Below are 24122 nucleotides of genomic sequence, written 5' to 3'. Positions count from 1 at the left end.
ATAACTGCAAACAGGAAGAAGGTCCATTACCTTCATGCTCTGTGTTCTGGCTTCTGTTGGAATCAGGATGCTTCGTTAGAAGGGCCTTTGATATACAGGATGCTGCCTTGGAAGCAAAGTTTTTAGTGTTATGTTCCCACTTTACAAAATAAACATTGCTCACATGAGTGAGATGTAGGAGCTAGCCAGTGGTATGTTTGGGCAGGATTTGGATAGAAGTCCTGAGTTCTACTTAGCAGAATGAACAAAGCTGGCTTATCACACGTTGAATTAAGTAATACACATGCCCTGAAGGACCACTTGCTCCTGCATAGATCTGTAGAATCAGTTAGATAATCTGGGCAAAATTTATTCGTGTCCCTGCACCCTACAAAATATCATGAGGGAGGGAGGGAGAGTTCGGAAAATAAGGATTTTCCACCATTGCCTTTGGAATGCTCTTCCGTCTGTCATATATGAAGCATCTCCAATTACTTGCTTTTGACACTGTAAAGACATATCTTTTTGCACGTGCCTTCCTTGATCCATGAAACTGCATGCTGTATAACTGGATTCCTATTTTTATTTATTCATTTCTTTTTTGCCAATTATTTTTATTGATTTTTCAAATTGTTTCTATTTCTTTTCTAAATGGCTTAGAAATTTTAAATGGCTGAGAACAGGAAGAAAATACGGGTACCCTGTAAGACTAGTAACTTCAGTGTCTTAAATGAGCTAAATTGCACCAGTAGCACTAGCTCTGAAAGAAGACCTTTAAAAAATATGTTCTGTACATAATTGGTTCTACTGTCTTTATGTTCTAGCAACTGAAAGGCAAAGACATAGATGAAACTTGAGGCCTACACTTCCTGGACCAAATCAAACCCTCAGATTTGGGATTTAAGCTTTCTTCATTCTGCACTGGGCAGCAGCATGATGACTCACTGCTCTTTCTATTTTCAATATATTCCAAGCTGTACCATAATAGTACTGCAAGTTCTGTTGATTTAGCATTTAAGGTTAAAAGTTTACCCTATTTATTTTTCCCTTCCCCTGTTCATAGAACAACAAAACCTTTCTCTAACTTTCAGTGACATTGCCTGATAAAGCTAGCACTGAATAAATTATATAGAGCTTCATCAGAAGTTTGTTTAGCATGAAAATTGTCAAACTAAATGCATTTTTTTCAGACATAAACCATTTGCTAGTTGCTCCACTGCATTGTGGTTCACACATACAAAAGTGTCAAGAGTTGTGATGAACATACAGCACACCCACAATAAGCAAAGTAGATGGAGGAAACGTTTAGCATTGCAGCTGCTTCACTTCTTAAAAAGCAAATAAACCAAACCAAAGTGTAAGCCACCTGCTTTAGGATAATGCATTAAAGTCAAATATTTTAGCTGCTTACAAATTAAAAAATATTTATATCTAATCAACATCCATTATTCAAACTTAAACATATTCTGTCCAGGAGAAATCTAAGCACAATGCAGTTCATCACAAGCACTTCTAAGTCTTTTATTCTAGTTCATTCAACAAGCACATTCATAAAGCCTTATTCATAATCCCCACATGCGTCCCCTTTGTGACTTCACCAGCAAAGTAAAAGCTCTCTATTCAAGAAACTTAATAGTGGAGAAAAATCATTCCTGCTATAATACACACCACAAGAGGAAGCTTGTCCAAAGGCTTGTTGTCAAATGGAAGCTGGAATGGTTTCTGATATTATGCTGCTACTCAACATAGCCTAAGCACAAAGAAGTGCAATACACAATTCAAGAATTGTTATTGGCAATATCCTGGCTTAGTAAGAATGAACAAATTCCACTATTGCAGTTTTCCTCAATTTCTCATTTTTCCAGTTCAGTTTGTCAAATTTTTGTATTACTTTGCAGTCTCCCCCCCCATCCTCGTGAAAATTCAGCAGCATTTTACTGTGCTTTTCTCCTAATATAAGCATTTTTAAACATCTCAAAATTTGAAGGAGTGCAAAGGATACCTATGATTTGTTTCAAGTATATATTTTTTGGCAAAAAGTGAATTAGGAAAATAGGAAGATGCCTTATATATAGCCAGTCAGGCCAATGATCTATCTAAAACAGCGCAGCCACACTGACTAGCATTAATACTCTAAGGTTTTATGCAGGTGTCACTCCCAACCGTAGCTGGAGATGTTGGGGCTTGAGCCTGAGCTTTTTGCATATAAAACAGATAGCCGACCACTATAGGCTATAGCCCTTCCCCTAAATTAGGTTCTCATTAAAATGCAATCCACCATTCCTATGCCTTAAACAATTAACAAATAAAAAGTGCATCAAGGTTCTGGTCTGTACGTTACATTGTAGGATGTTAGATATTATAAAAATGAGGATATCCAATATTTCATTTTTAGAAAATTTGGGTCGGGCCACTATTAGTCCCAATAAAGGTAGACCCATATAATCAACATGGCTAACATAGGCCCATTCATTTCAATGGGTCTGCTCAACCCATGCTAATGATCAAAGTATTTAATAGCAATAAAAAGTCAGATTCATCAGGGCATGGAGGCTCAGAGATTGGGAGAAAATCTTAAAAGACAACGTTCATGTTGCTTTCTAGGTTTCCTTCCCCTTCAGAACCAAGGTTAGAAAGAGTAAGACGCTCTCTTGTAACATTGTAATCTAAGGGCAAGCAAGCTGTTACCGTTCCTTGTTAGGAGCCTGAAAAAGTTTGTCTATACATATTCCTTAGGAACAATTCCCATTGAAATCCATGGTGCTAAGTCCCGATATCGTTTGGTTTAGTAAATATAAATGGCTAAAAAGAACCTGAAGTTAAGCAGCAGTTTTCAGTTTTAAGATATTGAAAGGAAAAGCTCCCCACAGCCCATTTCTGTGAGGCTATTTAATATTCTACCTAATAACCTGCCATGATTTATTGCTGTTGCAAAATGAGTTTTAATGAGACTTCAACTTGAGCACTTAAATAAATTAAAAGCTTATTACTGTTTTATTAGCACACCGGGAGTTTAATTGATGTGCCTTAGGGATTTTTTTTTTTTGGTATTATATGTACGGAAATTAGATAATTGAAGTACTACAAGCAAGAAATATTATGTGAAAAGCTGCACAGCTGACTGAGATGCTCAACTGGTCTCTTTTATTTTTTAAAAAACAGTTAATTGTACTTTCAAATTTTGTATTAAGTGCTGCTAGTACTTCAAGTACCAAAAGTGACATAGCTGCTACTGGCCACTAAAGTTTAAAGGAGCCAATATCTATTCTCCCAAGATGTTTACTACCCTTCAGTTGAGAAGATCACTTAGCTTTAGGAAGAAAGCATCTCAACACAGAACACCAGAACAAAGACAAAGATCTGCATAATATTTACATGTGCTAATTCATATTGGTGGCTTCGAATGTAGTGTGAGTGGACATCCACTTGTAGAACAAGACCTTCCCTTCCCTTTACAGCCTCCCTATATCCCCTAAAATCACCCAGTAACATTGGGCCAGCCATTGCCTCCCAGCCTAACCACCCTATAATGTGGAGATAAAATGGTGGAAGAGAGATAAAATGTATGTCACCTTGAGCTCCTCAGAGGAAAGGTTGGTGTGACAGAAAGCTCAGGTAGGCCAGAGTCTGGAAGTTTGCAGAGTGCTGGGCTGGAAACCTCACTCTGATGTGCTGCAGGTACAGCTAGCCAGAGGGGGCAGAGACAGCACTTTGGGAGGGGGGAGAAGCAGTTGAGAGTTGGCTCCCTGGCGTTCATCTGGTTAGGAGTATAGCCTCTGAGCTGTGTGTAATTCGCCCTGAGGGAAGATTTTCAGCCAGAGAAGGAAGTGTCTGAGCTGGGTGTTAGTTTAACAGACAGGGGCTGGTGTCTTCTAAGAGCATACAGACAAATGAGAACTAGGAAGCTGAATTTGAGAAAGGAGAAACGGGAGTGATGAAGGAAGACTCTGCTTGGGTCTCAATTCAGTGAGAAGGGATAGATCTTCTGGAGAGAGAAGAGTAATCCCAAACCAGATAAGAGGGGTGCAGTGATCCGCTGGTCTGGTATACTAAAGGAGAAGCCTCAGGAGTGAGATTTATAGAAGGTTGGGAAACTGACAGAAAGTGCCAACTTGTTTCATAACCCAAGTTTTAAGACCCAGGCTGCAACACCTCTGCAATTAGTTTAAGGAATGGAAGTAAATCAAAACTGTACATTTCCATCTTGTTGAGAAGCATGTAAGACAGTTTGACATCCTTGGCTATTTAGAAACAATTCCTGTAGTTTAAATAGAAATACATTTCACCATAGTAGGCAAACCTGTGAACTATATCTGCTTTTCAGATGCTAACTGTTCCAACAGAACTGGAAAAACCACACTATCCCAGTAAGATACCATAGAAGTCAAATGAAATATTGTAGTTACAGTAGTCTTTTAACCCCTCAATTCAAACATTCAATTATTATTAATTTGTTTATTACTTTAAAAAAAAGTTGAAACAGAAAACTTCTTGGTATAAAGACTGGGCTCCACGTTTTATTCTTTTCCAACCCAGGCTAGCTTATCATGTAAGCAATAGACAAAGCACAACCTGATTAGGGAAAAATCCAAGGATAGGATGAAAAGGTCAAAGCAACCTGGAATTCTTTGTTTATATAGACAGAATTTTGTAGTTCAATATAACAGCCATAAGCCAATTTACTGATGCTCTAAACAACACACACACACACACACACACACACACCATCCCCCCCGAACTAGGTCATGGCTTTCCCAGTGATGAATATCCAAATATGTTTATTTTTAAAAAATCCAGAGTACAGATGTATTTCTGCTCATGTCCGTGATGATAATGTCTTTAAAAGCACACAGATAAATGCCATATTCTGAAAACTTAATGGCAACAGGGGCTGGGAAGAGAATGAAGAGTAGAACAAGTCATCCTGAATGGCTGGAAGCCACTGCTGGAAGCAATGGCTGGCAGTATCTGTTTCAAGTGGTTATCAGAAGAAACTTGTCCAAAAATTAAGCAATACATATTCATTTCCTCCCTTTAAAACATCCCTGACTTCCAGGAACAACTATGTAGTTTTGCCTGAAAACCCATTCCAAATAAATTTCAGAGGTATATGGCATTTAAATGAATAAATCAGAGGAGCAGCCAGCTCAAGTGCTCAGTCCAGATGCAGCCTATCATTCTAACTTTACTTTCTTTGGATTCTTTCCATCTTCAGTCTTCTTCTCAGCTGCCCTCTTCTTTAAACCCTTCATTTTCCTGGTCTGCAGTTTTTCCAGATCTTGTTTCTGCATGTGGATCCGTCCATATTTTGTACCAAAGACATCATGGGAAATATTTTTCTTCTTCTTTGGCTGAAAAATAAGAAAGCATTACAGTTTCTCTAGACTGACATCTAGCAATTGTATAATGCCACCATTCCTTGTTACATTTCAAAACAGTTGCATTTAAGGACAAAAACCAAGACTGGATGCAACTCACAAATTACTAACTTAGAAGTGCCACCCCCTAAAACTCCATTCAGGCATAAGGTTTCATTTGGCAGAAAACTCCAGAAGCAGTGATTTGGGAGTTACAGGAAGAGACAGCTCTTTAACAGAGCACTAGTGACAATATGAATTACTAGCAGCAGTGACCTTCCAAATTAAGGCCACACCCAAATAATTCCAATTAAATTAGAGACCTAACAGTGGTATGCAGATTCAAAACATGCCTGATGTCAAGGAATCTTTTAAAAACCTACTAAAGATCATAGGAAAAACAGGACAAAGCTTAATGGATGATGTAACTGAACATGGAAACAGTCAGACAACGAATTGCTGATTACATCAAGGGTAAACATTGAAGAAGAGAAATCTCTTTTCTTATGGAAAAGCTTTCAGTGGTGTAAAGATGTGCCAACATACCTTGAGAGCTTTGGGCTGTCTTAGAGATAACTTATAAAGATCATCTGAGGCCAAGTGGGTCCTCCTCATCACCAAATCTAGCGATGGCCCCATGTCTTCAAGTTCAATCCTTGGTATTTTGCAACCAGATTTTTTCAACAGTACTCTTAAAAAGATAAGAACAAGTTGCCTTTTCATCTGACATGTTTAACAGATGCCTTGCAACAATCAACCTCCCCCTCACTCGCATTCCACAGTGATGCAATACCAACATGACTGGACGATGTGCTTTTCTCAGACTGCAGAGTTTTGTGCAGGTTGGAAGCTTACTTCCAATAAGAGAGAAACTATCGCACACATGCTCTTTTTTTCTGGGAAGAAAGCAGTTACTAAGATCCTGATAGTTCAGCACGACTCATTAGCAACGATATCCTACCCTCTTTGAACCTGATGCCATTGATGCCCTGGCTTGTGTGACTGGTTCAGTAATGCTGGTGTGCAAATGTTATGTAAAGCAAAAACATTGGGCACGAATGCTGAACAACAGACTTTGGGAGAAGGACTAAGGTGGGCAGAAATACTGGGAGCACCCTGCCCCATGACATGCATCCTTAAGGGCACAGGAGTGGCCCCTCCAACCAACTACTCCCACAGGCAAATCACTATTTGCAGGGCACAACGTGTGTTGGCCCCATCTGCACTGCATTTTGTGCTGCTTTTTCTGTGTTGGGGCAAGCTATTGTTTACTTTGCAGTGCTAAAGTACACCGAGGTTATACTTGTCTGCCACAAACTTAAAGCTCTGCTCTTAAAATATGCTTCCCTGGAATGAATGTCATATAGATTTACAAGCAAGTACATATATTTAAATGCCATTTAGTTTGGAGGTGAATAAATTAGTAGTATGATCATTCCTTTATTTTATTTTTAAAAATCACTATTACATTTTCCAATCACCAGTAGAATTTTTACACAACGTTTAGCTGTTTTGTTTTTACCAAATATTCCATAGCTCAATAGCTGAGCATCTGGTTTGCATGCAGAGGGTTCTGGGTTCAAGTCCCAGCATTTCCAAGTAATACTGGGAAAGACTCTCTATTGAAAACCTGGGGAGCTGCTTGCCAGACAATATTGAGCTGGTAGGACCATTGGGTCTGACTTGGTACAAAGGCAACTTCTCATATTCCTAAATAATTTGGAAGCTGAAGAGTTTGAGCAGAACACATTGGAAATTATTTTTATAAGTTTTAGAAAATATGCCATTCCTGCCTTGACCTCTAGGAGGCGCTAACCACCTGCCTCCAGTATGATAGCATGCAGTGAATCTGTTCAAGCTGTTAGATAATTTAGGTAAATTATAACTAGGCACCTTCACTTTGATATACAGGAAGCCCGCAACTTACGCAAGGGTTACATTCCAAGGATCACACCGAAAACTTATAGCCAAAACACATTGGGCTCAATGGTGGGTGGCTTTGCCAAAAGTCATTTTTCTCACTCCATCCCCATTCTCTCCACGCCCCCCCCCCCCATATAGCCACATTCATAAAGCTGAATGCGCACAAGTTAAACATGTGCAAGTTACGGGCTTTCAAAGTCTGATTCTGTAACTCTAACTCAGGCATAGGTGAACTCCAGCCCTCCAGATGTTTGGGACTACAATTCCCATCAGTCCTAGCTAACAGGACTAGTGGTCAGGGATGATGGGGATTGTAGTCCCAAACATCTGGAGGGCCGGAGTTTGCCTCTGCCTGCTCTAACTCAATCTTACAAAGCACTTCACACAATCTAATTCTTAGGAAGCATGTTAGTATTGCATATAATAGCAAAAAATCAGCAATGAGAGACTTACTTGTAACTTCTCATATAGACTTTTTCATCAATGGCTGTGAAGTGAAGAACGTGTTCTAAGCCTGCCAGGCGAACGCTGGGCACAACAGGGCCTCTGAAAAAATCTGAAAGAGGGAAAAGAGCAAGAGCCATTTCTAGACAGCCAAAAGAAACAAGATCAGGGATCTGCAAATAGAACCGCCACTTGCAGCCAGATGTGTAATTCTGTCAACCAGCAAAATATTCTGGCACAAGAGTAATATTTTTTTTAGAGCCACTAGGCCAAAACAGTTCAGGTCAAACAGTGCACATGCAACAACCAAAACAGGAGGATTCAAAATAACCATACACTTTTAAAGACCTTTATCTTTAAAACAGTGGTTTTCCACATATTTCAATGTTTGTGAAAATTGGGACTGAAAGAACAGAAAACAACACCTCACTTCAAAATAGATTGATATTCTCATTCTCTCTCTCTCTCTCTCTCTCTCTCTCTCTCACTCACTCACTCTCTCTCTCTCTCACACACACCAAACAGCTGACACTAGTGGACAATTTTGAGGTTGCAAGAGATTATGCGTTATGGAAAATAAAGAGTTAGAAGTGGCTGATTAACAGTACTTCCCCCACCCCCTATGTTTGGCACTAATTATAACAACCAAATTGGAGAATTGCCTCCCAGCCCTGACGCATTTCGGTTATTAATAGTGCAAGTTATGTAAAACATAAATGAAACAAAGCATATTCAAGATATTTGGGTCTACGAAATGATATCAAACATGGTAAAACTTAACAGAAACACAAAAGCTATTTTATGATTTTTATACAGTCATTATGATCAGAAGATGTTAACAAAATTGCTACTGTAAAGCTCACACCTCCTTGAGACTTAGAGATGGGGGGGGGAGCACAAGTAAGATATCTCTGGTCTATGCTTGTTAATATCAAGGACAAACATAATCACTGTACAGACCTATCTATGCACCGTTAACAATAGATTCAAAATGTTAAATTGGAGGCGTTTTCCCAACCTAACCTAGGGCACCATCTGTATGTCCTCATTTTCAAGGCATATCAAAGATGTAAAACCCACTGTAAATGAAATCTAATCTTGATCGCTGAGTTCCCCCAACAACCATCAATATGTACATTTTAAGATGACTCTCCATTTGAACCTCAATTCTAGTTCGTGTCAGGACAAGAAGAGCCAATGTGATGCCCTCCATATCTTACTGGATTATAGTTACCATCATACTTGACCATGATGGTTGGGGCTGATGTGGACTATACACCGACTATCCCTCTTTTAGGAATATTAACTTCGTCTTTTTAGAGGGTGAGGAGAGAAGATATGCAATCCAGATTAAAACAAGATCTCTGAATTAATATAAACAAAATGTGACTAAAGTTGGGGAGGGTGTCTGTCTGACCTGAAGAGGATGGTTAGAATGCGGGATTCCCTGCCAAACCAAGAGCCATAAACTCAAGGTAGAGAGCGCGACTTGAACATTCTGAAATTTCTTTTTCGTACAAATAAGGGCTGCTAGTTCAGATTAGCAACCCTGAACCAACAACTTCTGAAATTATGCAGGACAGGTATGCCCAGATTATTTTCAAACGGCCCTTAACAACTTTGCATAGTACAGTGGTGCCCCGCAAGACGAATGCATCGCAAGACGGAAAACTCGCTAGACGAAAGTTTTCCGTTTTGGAGGTGCTTCGCAAAACGAATCTCCTATGGGCTTGCTTCGCAAGACGAAAATGTCTTGCGAGTTCCTGCAGGTTTTTTTTCCTCCCCCCCTTTTTCTAAGCCGCTAAGCCACTTATCAGCTGATCCAATCAGCAAATAAGCCGCTAAAAGCCGCTAATAACGCTAATCCGCTAATCCTTCAATGGGCTTGCTTCGCAAGACGAAAAAACCGCTAGACGAAGAGAATCACAGAATGGGTTCTTTTCGTCTTGCGAGGCACCACTGTATTGTTCAGTAGCAACACATTAGAACAAAGTTACCGGTGCTGGGATGTATGCATAACTGGAATAGACCGTGACACTCTTCTGAGGCCGCATATAGCTTGTGAGAAAAGGATTTGAACTATACTCTCAGCCAGGAACACAGAAAGAACGTGGCCTTGAATCATGAGTACAACGTATGTTAACAAAAACAAGTATCAATATTGCAATTTAAAAAGTACCATAGTGCTAAATGTTCCGTTCCCTTCTAGCTTTGGCTTCCAGAGTCAACTGTATTTTTCTCAGTGTCATTTCCTTGGTTATTTCAGCCAAACCAAAAGCATGAAGTGCAAATATACCAGTGATCAGTTTAATACGTTTTCACATGTATCCTTTTGAATTACCAGATTTCTAACTGAAGAAATGAGAAATGAGAAAATATTTTCTTGACATTTCAATGTCAAAACTTTCTCTGCCCATGACTGATGTTCTATGTGGGTAGCTTTTGAAATATTATTTTCCTATGTTTTTGGCATCCAATCTTTAAACTGGCAACAGTCCAAAGTTCTATAGCAACAGGAACACTGCTAAATCAAAATCCACATAAAGGTGCTAAATTTCTGAAAATTCTTTTTGTTCTATTACGTTATTCTCCGAGTTCTTGCCAGTTTCTTCCCCTTTTGCTTTCTTAACAATTCGTGCTCTTCCAAAACCAACCGTCTGTGAGCTATAACCAGCCATATTGCTAAAACTTGGAAGTTATGCACATTGAAAGAGCATATTGGTCGACACCTATGATTAAACTGAGCAGTTTCACACATGCTCAGAAGATGCAGTTATGTTTGAATATAAAAAGGTTGCGTGGAACAATGCAATTCCTATTCAAAAGGGTTATTTTATTTATTAATTTATATACTGCCCTTCCTCCATAGATCTCAGGCCATTTCACAACATAAAAATATAAGAGAAAAACACAAAATACACAATAAAAACAAGAACCAACCCCCCTCCAATCAATAACCTCCCACCCCCACCATCCCGTTCTGCAAACACATTTAAAAGAGTAAAAGTAAAGGTAAAGGACCCCTGACAGTTAAGTCCAGTCGTGAATGACTCTGGGGTTGCGGCGCTCATCTCGCTTTACAAGCCGAGGGAGCCGATGTTTGTCCACAGACAGTTTTTCCGGATCATGTGGCCAGCATGACTAAGCCGCTTCTGGCGAACCAGAGCAGCGCACGGAAACAATGATTGCTTTCCCACCGGAGCGGTACCTATTTATCTACTTGCACTTGACATGCTTTCAAACTGCTAGGTTGGCAGGAGCTGGGACCAAGAAATGGGAGCTCACCCCGTCACGGGGATTTGAACCGCCGACCTTCTGATCGGCAAGCCCTAGGCTCAGTGGTTTAGACCACAGCACCACCCGTGTCCCTCCATTTAAAAGAGTATAGGATGTTAATTAGCCAAAGGCTTGGATAAGGGGGGATATTTTTGCCTGGCACCTAAAGGTGTATAATGAAGGCACCAGGTGAGTCTCCCTGGGAAGAGCATTCCACAAATGGGGAGCCACTGCAGGGAAGACCCATTCTTGTGTTGCCACTCTCTGGACCTCTCGTGAAGTAGGCACATGGAAAAGGACCTCAAATTATGACTGCAGAGTCTGGGCAGGTTCATATGGGGAGAGGCGGTCCTTGAGGTATTGCAGTCCTGAGCCTTTTAATTCTGTTTATATACAGAATTAGGCTGCTCACATATAAGAGTGCTTCAGGATAAAATCCCTCTAGTGTAGCGTTTCCCAGACTTGGGTCTCCAGCTGTTTTTGAACTACAACTCTCATCATCCCTAGCAAGCAAGACAAATGGTCAGGGATGACCAGAATTGTAGTCCAAAAACAGGTGGAGACCCAAGTTTGGGAAACACCGCTCTAGTGCCTAGGGTTGCACATGTGGTGCTTCAACTCTGAACACACTACACCAAATGGATGGGGGTCCCTTGATCCAGAACAGGTGGCTGGTGTCTGTCTGACTGACCCTCTATCCAGGTGGGGAAGAGGAGGAACCTACACATCGATAGTAGAAGAGATACTCTTGGACTCACTTCATTTGAGTTCACCTCAGAACCCAGTAATGTTCCTTTGAGTGACATTTGTGCTCAACTATTCCTCATCTTGCTCCTGATTGATATCATTCAGAATATGCCAACAGATTAATGAATCAGTGCTGTCACAGGAGAGGAACTAATTCTCACACAAAACTGATTTACAATCTGTCAGAATGCAATGCTTTTATTTAAAGTGGGAAGAGGAGGAGTGTCAGAAAACTGTCTCAAACTCAATATGCTTCTGGAAACTGTAGCCATGTCACATGTATAACTAGCACACATGCCCTAAAAAAAGATTTAAAGGGGTCAGGAGAATTTTCCTGTTCTAGCATAACACTTATGACCTCATTTTCCCAACCCCTGTGCTCCCTCAGCAGCAATGTCACATGACTCAAATGGGCAAACTCCACACCCGGCCAATGGCTCGCAAGTCAACAGAAACCTAGTTGTTTACCAAGAACATTGATGTGGTCACATAGCTTTGGTAAGAGTTTATTTGATGCTTGATATTCCCTGTGGGCTAAAAGCAGAATGTGATATTTACAAGGGCAGTGGCTTTTTAAAAGCCATTTACTTTTAGCTGAAATCCAAAGCAAAATGTTTATTTTTCACCAGTCAGATAAATAACAGTTCCACTTAGGTCAAACTGTAGAAAATCCAGTCTACTCCTTTATGATTTCATGGGAAACTTCTTGCTCCTCATATTCTTTTGCCTTTACATAGTCAATTAATCTTCTCCTGCTCGCAAAATTTTGCAGCCAAAACTGTACTGCATAATCACTTGAGGGAAGTATAAGCAGATTCTAGCTAATTCTAAGGTTGCCAAGTACACACAAAGCCTTTAAGAAGAAAAACAACCTAATGGAACTCCCCAAAACAGCCCAGCAGGGACTGAAGAGCCAAAGAATGCTGACTGACAAGAGAATCAAAATGTTGAAAGCCAGGTGAGAGGGAAGAATGGAAGGGCTGAAAAAGAAGGCGAGAGAAAGAACTGCACAGATATAAAGAGAGGGAGAGAAAACTATCTTGCTCACTTTGTACAGGTTGTTCACTTCTTCCACAAGGAGAAGATATTCTAGGGTATTTTTTTAAAATTCCCAGGGCTAGAAATGAGGTATGTTCATAGGAAGCAAGATTTTAAATGTGACTGGGATTAGGCAACAATATTTTAATTCGATATTTTAATGCCTACAGGGAAACAAACACAAATTACCCATTCCAATTTTATTCTATCTAAAAAAGGAGGGACCCCCCCCATCTGACTTGGAATACAGTGGTACCTCGGGTTACAAACTTAATTCGTTCCGGAGGTCCGTTCTTAATCCAAAACCGTTCTTAACCTGAGGCATGCTTTCACTAATGGGCCTCCTGTTGCCGCTGCACGATTTCCATTCTCATCCTGGGGCAAAGTTCTCAACCTGAGGTACTACTTCCGGGTTAGCAGAGTTTGTAACCCAAAGCGTTTGTAACCCAAGGTACCACTGTATCTCCCCGATTATCCAGTCGCTCTCTTCTGACATAAGAACTGGGCAACTGGGCAGTAATAACCAATGATGGGGTTTAGATATCATACTGACTCCCAATATGACTTTGAAAACTTACGAATTTGAAGTTATATTTGCAGGCTTGATTTCCATCTGCCAAGGATTACACACACACACACACACCACTACATTTACACAGGGCTTTCAGGGCCTTCCTAGTCACAGTCCTGAGCAAGTCCACACTCACTGAGCTTCTGTAATGCATCAGATGTTCCCAGGCAATCCACTGGGTCTTGATTTTTAACTTAGGCTGCAACTATTTCTTTATAGGAGGACAGTTCTCAATGTTCTCCCACCCCACCCCCTGCTGCAAAAAAAGAACAGATGACCACAAAACCGCCTGGGTAACTGACCGAAAGATAAAACTTCCACATAACTTTACAAAACAACATAAATCACTGCAACTTTTCACATTTTAGTACTCCCAACAGATGGCTAAATCCCAAATATGAAAATTTCCATGACTCAGCACTGCAAGAGTTCCTACTCTGCTGCACACAAAAACTTACCAATTAGAAGGCTTTTTAATCTCCTGTGTTCTTCACTGATGTCGAAAGCATCACCGGCAAATATCAACATAGGTTTTGTCCCTTCAGGGCACTTGCTGTTCTATTAATTTTGTTTTTTAAAAAATAAATGAATCAGAAGATTAGAAAGTGAAGGGTTGCAGTGGGAGAAGAAGCAACACCTCAGAAAACTGCCAATGAAATAAGTGATAAAAAGTACACAAAACCCCAATGCAAGCAAGAGGGAAACGTAGCTATCTTAAGGTACAAATATTTTAGTTGGCTTAATCTGTACTGACTGCCTGATAGCATTTCACATGGAGAAGCCTCGCCAGGTCTAGGTATTAAGTCAGGGGTGGGGAACCTGTGGCCTTCCTGATGTTGCTGGACTCCAACTGCCATCTGTCCCAGTCAGCATGGCCAAAAGTCAGGGGTGATGAGAGTTGTAGGCCCATAACATCTGGAGGGCCACTGGAGGGTCTGTGACAAGAGCTCACTAAAAGGAATTTTCTATTCCTATACTATCTACAAACCACACAGCATAAACGATAGGTTAAATATCCACATTTAGGCAGTAGGCAAAGGCATTTGTATTTTCCATGACTTTTAACCTAAGCTGAACCACCCCTCCCCGCTTCTGTCATTCTTTTCAGTGATCACTTTAACGGTTTTTATTGCCTTTTTTTAGTCCTAGAAATTTTGAACTGAAGGGAAATATAGGTATGTTTTAAATAAATGAATAATGCCTAATACATAGTTTGGGTGTACTTCTCCACATCACTCCTCATTTTAAGGATATGTAGCCACCAATCCATTTGGTAAGCAATTGATAAGCTACAGGTTTTACAGCATCTTACCTTGATATGTCTGAGAGCTACAAACTTCTCAATACCCAATTCAACCATATCCAGAACATGATAATCATACATGCGACCTGCCAAAGAAAAGAAAGTGATTCAAATATTCTCCTTGAATAGGTATATTCAGCACAAAGACAGATGCACAATAGGATTACAGTGTACATATTTAAACACCACAAGTTATATGGATATAAGTACTGCCAGGTAACGGTTAACCTTTTCTGAAGGCAGCCCTGTTCAGGGAAGTTTTTAATGTGTGACATTATTATTATTATTTGTGAATAACCGGCAACCTTGTCTTCATAAACGATATACATTTCAGACTCTGCATTCTTCTCCTTTGAGAGAGGCGTCTCAGCATGTTGGAGAATCCAGTAAGTTAAGACTTCCATCACCTCTGCCACCAACTCGCTACATAGCCTTGGCCACTAGTTCTGCTCCCCAACAAAATATTTATGCGGATGAAGGCAATGAACCGTAGAAAGTATTGCACAAATCAGAAGTGCTAAACAAACTGTGACAGCTCTTCTTGTCACAATCAAATCAGTGCACCAAAATTTCTATCCTCATTTTCCTTAACATGCGCTGGCTGAATTCACGGAGTCGGCTGTGACAGTGCCTCACCCATGCCCTCTGCTGGCCCTTCCCCTAATCTGCAAGCATTTAGTGGAAGGCAAGGATTCAACATGCGTGGCTGTGCAAGAGTTGCTGCTTGAAAATACGGACCCTACAGCCCATTCTTGTCTTCAGTTGCATGCATAAAACTTAGGGGGAAAGGGCCAATCCCACTTCCTCTCCATGTGTAGGATCAATATGGAAAAAGGATAATGAAGTTACAGAGGAACCAAGAGCTCTCGTACAGACATCTCTACAAAAGCAGACAAGCTTTCGAATTATGTAACAGGAAAGCCTAATTCTGCTTCGAATCTTTCAAGCACACTGCTGTTACTTTCCTCCAAACTTATTTGTAAAAAAAGGAGGTCAAAGTAGCAGAAGAGCACTGATCTTTTTATTCTCACGTTAGCTAGATCTTGTTGGTAATCTATTTCTTCCAACTCACAAAAAAGAAACAACTTTACCTATTATCAGATTATTAGGCCTCTTCTTGTTATGTGATCCAAACAGGAACAAAGAACAGTCAGATTTCTTGGAAAAAAATTCCTGTTAATAAAAGATGCCAGTTGAAGGTTTTGCAAAGTGCAACATAAAAGTGCTGAATGCCAATCCCTCGGAAGAATGTTCTGCTCCTGAGCAACCTTAAAATCCTGCCAAAGGAGGAAACTCAACTAGCTGCTTATCTCAAGATTAAACCTAAATGGCCTTGTTGGAATATTATGACATTGTTTTATTTAAAGTCTGCAGGAAAGACATGGGTGGCAATCCAGAAAACCCGGTGTGTGCATCCAACTGGGTTTGGTCTTGGGATTCTTGAACAGCCTGCTTGTACAGACTGCTCCTGTAATTCACATGCAAGACACTCTCTCACCCACAAGGTGGTTACAAACTTTTTTTTTCCAGCCACAAGCTCTCATGCCTTATTGCAAGTGTGAGGAAACTGTGGCCTCCAGATGCTGCTGGACTACAACACCCATCACACCCCTGACTACTGGCCATGCTGCCTGGGGCTGATGAAAGTTGGTGACAGTGATCTGGAAGTATCCGGGTTATGCATGGGGGAGGGTGTGCTTCTGAAATGGAGGAGCTGAAAAGCCACACATGCACCCCTTGTACAAAACACTATCTGGGGCACTTTGGATCCTAGAACTTTGGATTAAAAGGGCATGAGGTTTAATTTTAAAAAAATAAAATCTGAAATCAATCACACATATTCTTCATCTATTAAGAAACCTAATATGCACTATAAACATTCATTTTAAAGTTATTTGTGTTTTTCAGATAAGAGACTGACATTCCAAATCCAGATCCTCCAGAATCCTGTCTAAATGCATAAACAATACCCAATGAACACCAGCTGCGAAATGAGAATGGGGTTTCCCATTAAAGCTTTCATTTGACAACACTTACCTAATGACTTTATGTTTGAAAAGGTTAGGGAAATGCCCAGATATTCAACTTAGCTTGGGTGAATGTTTGCTATCTGCCTGAGTTTTTGTGATAGAGCAAGGTATAAAAACAGAATGGAGTTGCACATTGCTCCTGTTTTACCCATCACTGCCTTGAGCATACCATGCAGCCCTCATTCAGGTTGATTCTATGGCAACAATATTCTCATTTCACAAACTTCTCACAATAGGTCATGTTTCCCAAGTCACAATACAGAATGGAAGCTGCTTATTTGAATATTTCAGCATCAAACACAGCTATTAATGAATTTAAACATAAAGGATCCTGTCTCCTCCTCAACAAGTTCTGCCTAGAAGCCAATAATTACTGTTAAGAGAATTACTGTGGCAGGAAAAAAAGATTGCAGTGTTCGTTTTATGAAAATCAAAATGACGTGGATCCATATACTAGCACAGCATATCAGTCTCCTCTGAATCCATCTTTATTTTGTTGTTTAGAGCCATGCAATGAAGACAGCCCATTTGTTCCGATTGGACATATAAGTTTTGTATACTTACCAGCGAGGTTTGATCTTCAAATGGTCTTGCAATGTTTTTTCTAGAGAGAACAGAAAGGTTTGGGTTTTTTTGGCTCTTGGATATGTGGCGTGACAAGATCGACTTTGAAGTTTTAGGCACACTGTGTCGAAAGACTCTTGCTCTCTTTATCAGTTCAGGAGCTTCATCACCACTTAAATTTAGTGTAGCACAGTAACCTTCCCCCCAGCCGGGTGCATTCCAATTGTTTTGACTTCAACTCCCATTATCCGTGACCATTGGCACTCCTTAATGGGAATCTTGGTCCAGAACACCCTGAAGGAAGGCTGCAGCACTGCAAAGGCCCATGCAATATATCATATCAACTCTATCATGGATCAACCAAATGCTCTTATTTACTATTTACATTCCACCTTTCTTCCAAGGGCAGTGTAATTCTTTCTACTCAAGGACCTGCCTGAATGGGAATCTGCCAAGGGCCCACATCCCAACAGGGGACCACTGACAGCCTGCTCCTCCACTGCAACCTGCATGTCTCACCCCCTTTTCTGCATCTCACTCTAGCCCAGATGGTGGTGGTGGTGGTGAGCAGTACCTGCCACTGCCTGCCTGCCACTGGCTCTCTGCCTGGCATGCAAGCAAATGATAGCTATAACAAGGATGACACGGAGCATCTAATGATAATGGATAGAGGAAACAGACCCACAGAGGGAGGGGTCTTGCCCTATGGCCCTCATAAACCTGCCATTGGCACGGTTTCCAACTTGTATCTTCACACAACCCTATGAGATAGGCTAAGGTGAGATAGTGAGTTAGCAACTGGCCAAGGTCAGCCAGTGCACCTCCCTTGTTCTAGTCCAGGCATGGCCAAACTTGGCCCGCCAGATGTTTTGAGACTACAATTCCCACCATCCCTGACCACTGGTCCAGTTAGCTAGGGATGATGGGAGTTGTAGTCCCAAAACAGCTGGAGGGCTAAGTTTAGCCATGCCTATTCGAGTCCAACACACTAACCAAGTAGGGTGGTTGTCCCACAACATCTGTTTCTGTAGATAGGGGCGCCATTTGATCAGTTTATAATTCCTGACTCAATTTTCATAAATATATCTAGCCCTTCTTGAAGGTATCACAACATACTTTACCCGTGAATCTGATAGGTTAAGTTCATGCCACATTTAAGCAGTTCTTCCTTAACTTCCTGCATTAACCAAAAGGTAGGTTAAGAGGCAGTGACTGGTCCAAGGTAACCCAATGAGCTTCATGACTGAGTGGGGATTTGAACCCTGATCTCCCAGGTTCTAGCCTGACACTTACCACTACACCACGCTGGCTTCCTAGAGTACTTCTGCTATGGGGCAGCTCTATATATGTAGTTGAATAAATGCAGGGAGAGCAAACTATTACTTAGAGAAGGATCTGAAATATTTTTCTTGAAGCTTGAATTTGTTTTATTCTGGAGTGTTTTATTTGAAGTTTTAATGTGTTGTAAACCACTTTGAGATTTATTTCTTTAAAATATAAAGTGGGGGGAAACGGCACCTAGACATACAGTTTGAGTTTCTAACACTGCTGAATACTGCATGCACATGCACACACACACACACACACGTATGTATTAGCTGCTCTTAAAATATGCTAAATGCCATACAAATTCATATTAGATTAACTGGGGAAAACACTTACTTTTTATATAGTACAGCAAAGGGCTTTTTCAGCGCATACTACAAAAGGAAATAGAAGTTAGAGATAACATTTTAACGTTGAACCACTCTATGACAAATCACTTTAAACAGAAGAGGGGTAGTGCTTGTCTGGACAGAGAAAACAGATTAAGGAGTGCCTGAAGGATTTCACTGTGTACTGTGCTTCCCAACAGGTTTCTGATAATAGATCGATCCATCAGGGAGCTCTGCAACCACACCCTGCCCCCTCCATACCTCTCACTATCAAGGAAATGCAATAAACAAATAGAAATAGAATCTACCCGGTTGCTGTTGATACAAAACCCCACACGTACACTATATAAAAGAATATAAACCTCACCACACCACCCCTCCTCTCCCCCATCTTCTTCCCCAGCCTTATACTGCACTCAACACTAAGGTCTCACAACAAATGTAACTGATTTGTAAGAAAGACTGTAAAACCTGAAAAAAGAGACAAGGCATGTACTTTTGTAAATCAAGAAAATCTTTAATAAAAATAAATTTAAAATATTAAAAAAGGACTTTCTTCTCTCTTCATTACACTATTATTTTTTCTCCTTGGTTCAAATATATGGCCCCTTTCTATTGCAGTAGCTATACTGCTGTAAACCACCCTGAGACCTCCAAATGAATGAAGTAAATATAGATTCATCAGGAGGGTAAAATGGGGGGAAGCAGAAGAGGATCACTTGGAAAGAGCAGCTTCAGAAAATCCTCCAAATATACTAACAATCAATAATTCCAGGTGCTGTGGATTTGGGTTTAGAATCAACATTCCAACAATAATTTTTTGGGCTGCATACCCCAAGTGTTCTGCAACAAATTGTGGAATTGGCAGAGATTAAGCATACCCTATTAATACAACTGAAGTAAGGCCATCTGGAATCCAGCGCTTGGAGGACTTCACTTAAAAGATAATGCCCAGTATGTATTCTCCAAGTCACATTCCCACACAACCCAGAACACTAGCCATTATTTCACACACACAAATTCCAATCATACTTACAATATCTTTGAGCACGTCAGTTATTGTTGCAGTTGCATTTCCACCTTTTATTAGCATCGCATTCTTTGTGTTTTCTGTGAGCTTTGGCTCTCTCTTCTCAAGAAACCTTTTGGCCCTCTTAGTTTTGGGCTTTCTGCCATGGGAATTTATAAGACACAGAGTCAGCTCTCAAAAAGTATTTGAGCACATCTACAAAGAAACTGGGTTCAACATAGCCCAAGGTCCCATCAATGCAAGGATTGTTCTTGCACGGCAAAACCGTCTTGCCATATCCTCCCCTTAGCATGCCTCATACATCTGTTCTGGGGATTGCCCCAACCTTACAGAGCAGATCTGGGCACGACATGAGGGGAGGGATGGTGAAGTCCTGTTGCACTAGCCCAACAAATCAGTTGAGTACTGCCCATAATTTTGTGTTCTCTATTAAATATATTTAATATTTAGTTATTACTGCATTTATTTATTTATTTATTTACTTACCTTTCCTCCAAGGAGCTAAAGGCAATATACATAGTTCTTCCTCCTTTCCCCATTTTATTCTCACAACTATCTTATGATGTAGGTTAGTTTGAGAAAGTGACTATCCCAAGGTCACCAACTGAGCATCATGGATAAGTGGGGATTTGAACCCTGGTCTCCCAGATCCTAGTCTGACACTGTTAAACAGTTGTTGCTTTTTAATGTATGGACAAAAAAACTGTACTAGTCTTCAAAGAAGTCAATATAAAGATCACGTATTAGTAAGGAGCAAAAAAAGAATAATATGCAACTCCATATGCATATTTACTCAATTCACCAAGCTTTATTTCCAAGCAAGTGTACATAGAACTTTAGTGATGGGTAGTTAATGCAATTGCTGCCTCTGAGTTTTCCACTATCCAGTTCAATACCAAAACAGAAACATATCAGCTGAAGCCACCTCATTAAAAATGTTACTCCATTGTAGTTTTAAACATGTTTAGCTGCAAGGAAGCCATACTGAAATCCATGGATCTTAGTTCTAATTAATCATGGCTGTATTTGAGCTGCAAGTTTTACTACAATCTGAAAAGCCATATAAAAAATGATTAGATTAAGAAAAAAGCAAGGAAATGTTGGGCATGTTAGAGCTAAGTTGCAGCATCAGTCAAAATACTGATAAAGACATATCACAACAATTTTTTGTTTAAAACAGATTAACTACTATTCTGCTGACATTTCAGCTGGTTTGTCAGTAATGCCGCAGTAACAATGTGCTGCCTCTGCATGAGAATCTAAATCTTTATTTGTTGAAATATCAAGCCTTATTAAGATGCTTTTATACTTTAAAGTCAGCACAAATAGTGTTTCGAAGAGTCTGAAGTTTTCAAAGTGCAATATTAACTCCAGATTGATGATATAGTGCTGGATGTTAGGATCTAAACACGAATGTTAAAGGAGTTGTGCTCTTTCAAAGGAACAGGGAGTTTCAAAGGAACAATTCCCTCACACTGTCCTTTCACCCCAACTACACCTCACACACCAAAGCACACATGATTACCTGTGACTCAGCTATACAGCTGCAAATAAAACTTTTAAAGTCTGTTTTAAGTGCAATGTGCAATGTGACACTAGATGGTGAGCCTTATGGAAAATTCAATGTATTTTTTAAAATGCTTTTTTAAAAAAAAAAATTCAGAATGGTTTTTATATGTGTCTAGGTTACACCCTGGCTCAAAGTCCAATGCTTTGACAACCAAATAAAACAATTCCTCATTTCAGCATTGTTACCAAGCCTTCCAAGAATAAAAATATTGACACAGCTTGAAATGTAGCTGAATAAAGATCTGGTCAAATCTGGAGTCATCTGAACAACCAAAATTCCCTAGGGATAGATGGACTGACGCGAGAAGAACATTTATGCAGAAATGTCAGATTGTCATCCTTGCATTTTATGGCTCTGGGGTCACACTGCCTAAAAGAAATTATTTATATACACACAGAGGTGGACCCGCCCATTAAAACGACTGACGAAATGGGCTCTCTTATCTGAAATCTGAACAGGATTGCTCAACACACTGTGCACTCCATTTTTTATAAGCCTTTATAATTAGAATACGCTTCTTGACAGATAAAGCAGCTTAGCTGCAGAGTACCAGACAGTTCATTGCTCTACACCTAAGCAAAGGAGTAGAGCAACGGCTTTCCAGATACAAAAGGACGTTGTCATAACACCTGTAAAGCCTGCACTCCAAACTATAGCCATGGTCATTCAGTAGCATGATGTTTTGATTTCTGTACCCGCGGAATGAGGAAAGTGCTTCCCGCGCTTAAGTACGTCCGCGAGCGCTTATGCCATAATAAGACATAAACCTTGGAAGTAAATCCCATCGAGTTCACCGGGTTTTACTTAGAACTGGACCTGACCAGTCTAAGGCTGTATATCTGCCAAACCTATAGGGGCAATTAAACATTTTCTTCACGACCTCAAAATAACGCGGCCACACTATTACGGGCACAAGCTTCGCAACGCTTCGAAACAACTGTACTTACACCACCCGGTCCAAGGAGTCCATTTTCGCCGAAAAATATCACCCGTCTCCACGTGCGTCCGTCGAACATGTGCGCCGGAAGAAGAACTACGCTCGGTGTGGTGACGTCATATCCGGCGGCATTGGGAACAGGCGTAAAAAGATAGGAAAGGCTAAGAGCTTTGGAACGTAACAAACGCGCAATCATTTGTATCTCTGTCTCACAGAGCCAATATACTGAAATATTCTGCGCGGCGGAGCAGCATAAAAAAGTTTTGGGTGAATAACATTTTATCACTTTTTAATTCCCTTCCCCGCATATGGCAACGTTCAGAGGTAAATCGGAAGTTCAGGCTGCGTGGAAGTGGTGCTAATTTCCCATTTCTATGAGAAAGGGCTTACGGTAGAGCGTCGGTCATAGAGATAAGAAGATTGAGCAGCCAATATAAACCTCCGGTTTTAAAGCTGTTGTCATTCATGGTTCTCTTTGGGCGCGTAATTGCAGATACTGTACACACAAATTTAGAAAGGCGTATTTTGCGTAGACATTTTTACTTGCTCCTCGCAAGGGAAGTGAGAGAGGGCCATAGCAATCAAGGGGAAAATACAGGATTTTGCAGTAGGCGTCCCGCCGCCCTCCCAAATGTTTCCCTACAGCACGAGCCCCTGTTCTTCCTAAGACAGGTTTTTCAGAGACAGCACAAGCCGCCTGACTGCCAATCAAATGAGTTCAAGGCTTCCGTTTACAATTTAGTCCTTAATTTGGTGTGGGAGGAAGGGGCAGTTTAAGCAGAATAGCCTTTCTGCTCCATGAAGGTTGTTTGGGGTCTTACATAGAAGTCCTATATACAGTAGATGACATTTGCAAATGGAGCGACGAAGACCGGATTTTTCAGGGGCTGCGCTGGGCTGTTTCCACCTTAGAACAGGTGGAAGCAACGTATGGTTCTCCCCCTACCCCCATTGTTCCGCTGTAGGTACCATGGTTGCTATGCACTATTGTTTTATGACCACCAGGGGGAAGAGATGAGCGAATGGATTCACTCCCCATTAAGGGAATTTGAGGATACTTTTTATTTATTAAGGTGGGGAAATGATACAGGATGCCAGAGTGCGAGGTTGCAGTTAAAATGAGGAGAGGGAAATGCGGGGGGGATTCGGGCTCCAGGTGTCCCTTATCTCTGAAACCTTAGGAAATTTAAGTTTTCCTTTGCATGGAGCAGTGAATCTTGAGTGGTTGTTCTATTTGGTTAAAAGCACATTTATTGTCATCATCATCATCATTTATTCCTCCACACTTTAACATATTTTGCTAAAGCGTTAAAAGCTTTCCATTTACACTTCCTTTTGAGACCAGGTATACTTTCAGGATATTCTGGCATTCAGGCTTTTATTCCAGCTTAATGGGAGTTTTCTTGGTATTGCCTGGAGGGGTGTAATGTTGAGAAAACAGAAATACTAACCCTCTCCCATATTGGTCCAACAGTTTGGCTGACCCCTGAAGGCACACTCTTCCATTGTCTCCCAAGATAGACAGATATCAACAAGAAGAGTCTGAAAGACTTAATCTCTTTCTTTCAATTTATTGCCTCAAGCTTTCAGGGTAGAATGCATGCCTACTCAAAAGCAAGCTTAAGTTCTGCCCTGGGGCAGGAAGATGACTGGGAGAGTCACAAAACCACCACCCAAAAATGAGATATAGTTGTGATT

At 40.6% G+C, this 24122-nt stretch overlaps 1 protein-coding gene across 1 annotated transcript; it reads right to left on the bottom strand.

The window, feature by feature from the left end:
- Window positions 1-4740: 4740 nt before the first annotated feature.
- On the bottom strand, window positions 4741-22583 carry RPF2 (ribosome production factor 2 homolog). Its single transcript, XM_083497917.1, has 10 exons — window positions 22435-22583; window positions 19924-20056; window positions 18895-18932; window positions 17233-17272; window positions 15730-15811; window positions 14648-14724; window positions 13794-13893; window positions 7713-7815; window positions 5883-6027; window positions 4741-5330 (listed from the first exon to the last, which is right to left on the bottom strand). Exons 1-10 carry the CDS (start codon window positions 22455-22457, stop codon window positions 5154-5156), a joined length of 918 nt encoding a protein of 305 aa, XP_083354043.1. The 5' UTR covers window positions 22458-22583; the 3' UTR covers window positions 4741-5153.
- Window positions 22584-24122: the final 1539 nt, after the last annotated feature.

This window comes from Podarcis liolepis (genome assembly GCF_965112155.1).
Source record: "Podarcis liolepis genome assembly, chromosome: 3".
NCBI classification, from domain to species: Eukaryota; Metazoa; Chordata; class Lepidosauria; order Squamata; family Lacertidae; genus Podarcis; species Podarcis liolepis.
Note: the sequence above shows the minus strand (reverse complement) of the source record. Positions and strands in the feature narration are given on the sequence as shown.

Bases quoted from the DNA above. Each gene is read 5' to 3' on its own strand.
- RPF2 (XM_083497917.1), bottom strand. From the start codon at position 22,457: ATGGACTCCTTGGACCGGGTGGT. The intron at 17,273-18,894 runs GTAAGTGTTTTC...TGTTCTCTCTAG, and splicing joins TTTGCTGTACTATATAAAAA to AAAAAACATTGCAAGACCAT. The intron at 6,028-7,712 runs GTAAGTCTCTCA...TATCTTTTTAAG, and splicing joins GTCTATATGAGAAGTTACAA to AGTACTGTTGAAAAAATCTG.